The following is a 1,367-nucleotide window of genomic DNA, read 5'->3' on the forward strand; positions in this document are numbered from 1 at the left end:
CCCGTGAGGAAGGGTGCATTCCCATGCCAGCCGGCTGCCCGCACAGCCGGGATGCGGGCCGGTCCTGGCTGAGCCCGGCTGTGCCCTGTGCAGCACAGCGAGTGCCACCGGTCACTGAAGGGCCGGCAAGGACAGCGGACCTCACCCGCTCAACCTCGTCCTTTCACGTGATCCTGACAGCATTTCGGCTTTCTCCCCTTATCGCCCATCTCCAGCTCGACCCTGCTATCCCCGCCAAGGCGTGAGCGGCGCGGCACCGCTCCCCTGATTGCCCCGATTTCCCAGGACAAGCCCGCAGCGCTGCCCGAGCGCTCCGTGCCGAGGGACGGCCCAGGCGTGTGGCCGCCCGGAGTGACAGGGCGCGATGCCAGCTGCGGGCACTGCCCGGGGCACAGCGGGGCCGGGGCACAGCGGGGCCGGGCCGGGGCACAGCGGGGCCGGGGCACAGCGGGGCCGGGCCGGGGTCGGGCGGTACCTGCTCGGTGGCGGTGGGGCAGAGCGCGATGAGCGGCAGCGCCGTCAGGCAGTTGAGCAGGAGGCCGCCCATGGTGATGGCGTTGGGCGCCAGCCACCGCGGGACCCGCTCCACCAGCCAGCCCCAGAAGGGCTGCAGCCACGGCTCCAGCAGCGAGCTCCCGGCCGCGCTGTAGCGGTGCTGCTCCAGGCGCTTCAGCTGCGCCGGGCTGAGGGGCGCGGGCAGAGCCCAGGGCACGGCCATGCCCGCACCGCCGCCGCGGAGCGCACCGGGGTGAAGGAGCCGCCGCCGCTCGGGGCGGGGCTGAGCCGAGCCGGGGCAGCGGCGGAAGAGGCCGAGCCCAGGGGCGGCTTGGCCGGAGGAGAACGGCCGCCCCCGCCCCCGCCTCGGCCAACGCCAGCCGAACGCTCCCAGCCCCGGGCCGGCTTTGGCTCCTGGGGCCCGAACGCTCGGGCTCCCTCCCGCCTGGGTGCCCGCGATGAGCACCGCTCCGCCGGCCTTGGCTCGCCCTGTGGGGCCGGGATCCCGGGGAAGCGCTCGGTGCTGGCGGGGGAGCCCCTCAGGGCCGGGCCGGGATCCCGGGGAAGCGCTCAGTGTGGCGGGGGAGCCCCTCAGAGCCGGGCCGGGATCCCGGGGAAGCGCTCGGTGCTGGCGGGGGAGCCCCTCAGGGCCGGGCCGGGATCCCCGGGAAGCGCTCGGTGCTGGCGGGGGAGCCCCTCAGGGCCGGGCCGGACCCGCCGCGGGCCGCGGGCGCTCAGGGCCGGTGCCGGTGCCGCTCCCCGGGCGATGCGCGTGTGCCTCCGCTCTCMTCATCCCGCTCGCACCTGCCGGTTCCCTTGTTGGCCTTGTTTCCCTTGCACACGTTTTATCCCGCCACAGCGGGGTGCACGCA

General features: G+C 75.8%; 1 protein-coding gene across 2 annotated transcripts in view; it reads right to left on the reverse strand.

Annotated features, from left to right (window-relative positions):
- Positions 1–726, reverse strand: part of CHPT1 (choline phosphotransferase 1) — a 21,266-nt gene extending 20,540 nt beyond the window's left edge. For both annotated transcript variants that reach the window (XM_057384545.1, XM_057384546.1), the window contains exon 1: positions 476–726. In XM_057384545.1, the coding sequence (XP_057240528.1) occupies positions 476–718 (243 nt within the window). In that variant the 5' untranslated portion in view covers positions 719–726. The remainder of the gene's footprint in view (positions 1–475) is intronic.
- Between the last annotated feature and the right edge of the window lie 641 nt (positions 727–1,367).

Source organism: Malurus melanocephalus, unplaced genomic scaffold, assembly GCF_030028575.1.
Source record: "Malurus melanocephalus ecotype Western Australia unplaced genomic scaffold, MMel_1.1 scaffold_718, whole genome shotgun sequence".
NCBI classification, from domain to species: domain Eukaryota; kingdom Metazoa; phylum Chordata; class Aves; order Passeriformes; family Maluridae; genus Malurus; species Malurus melanocephalus.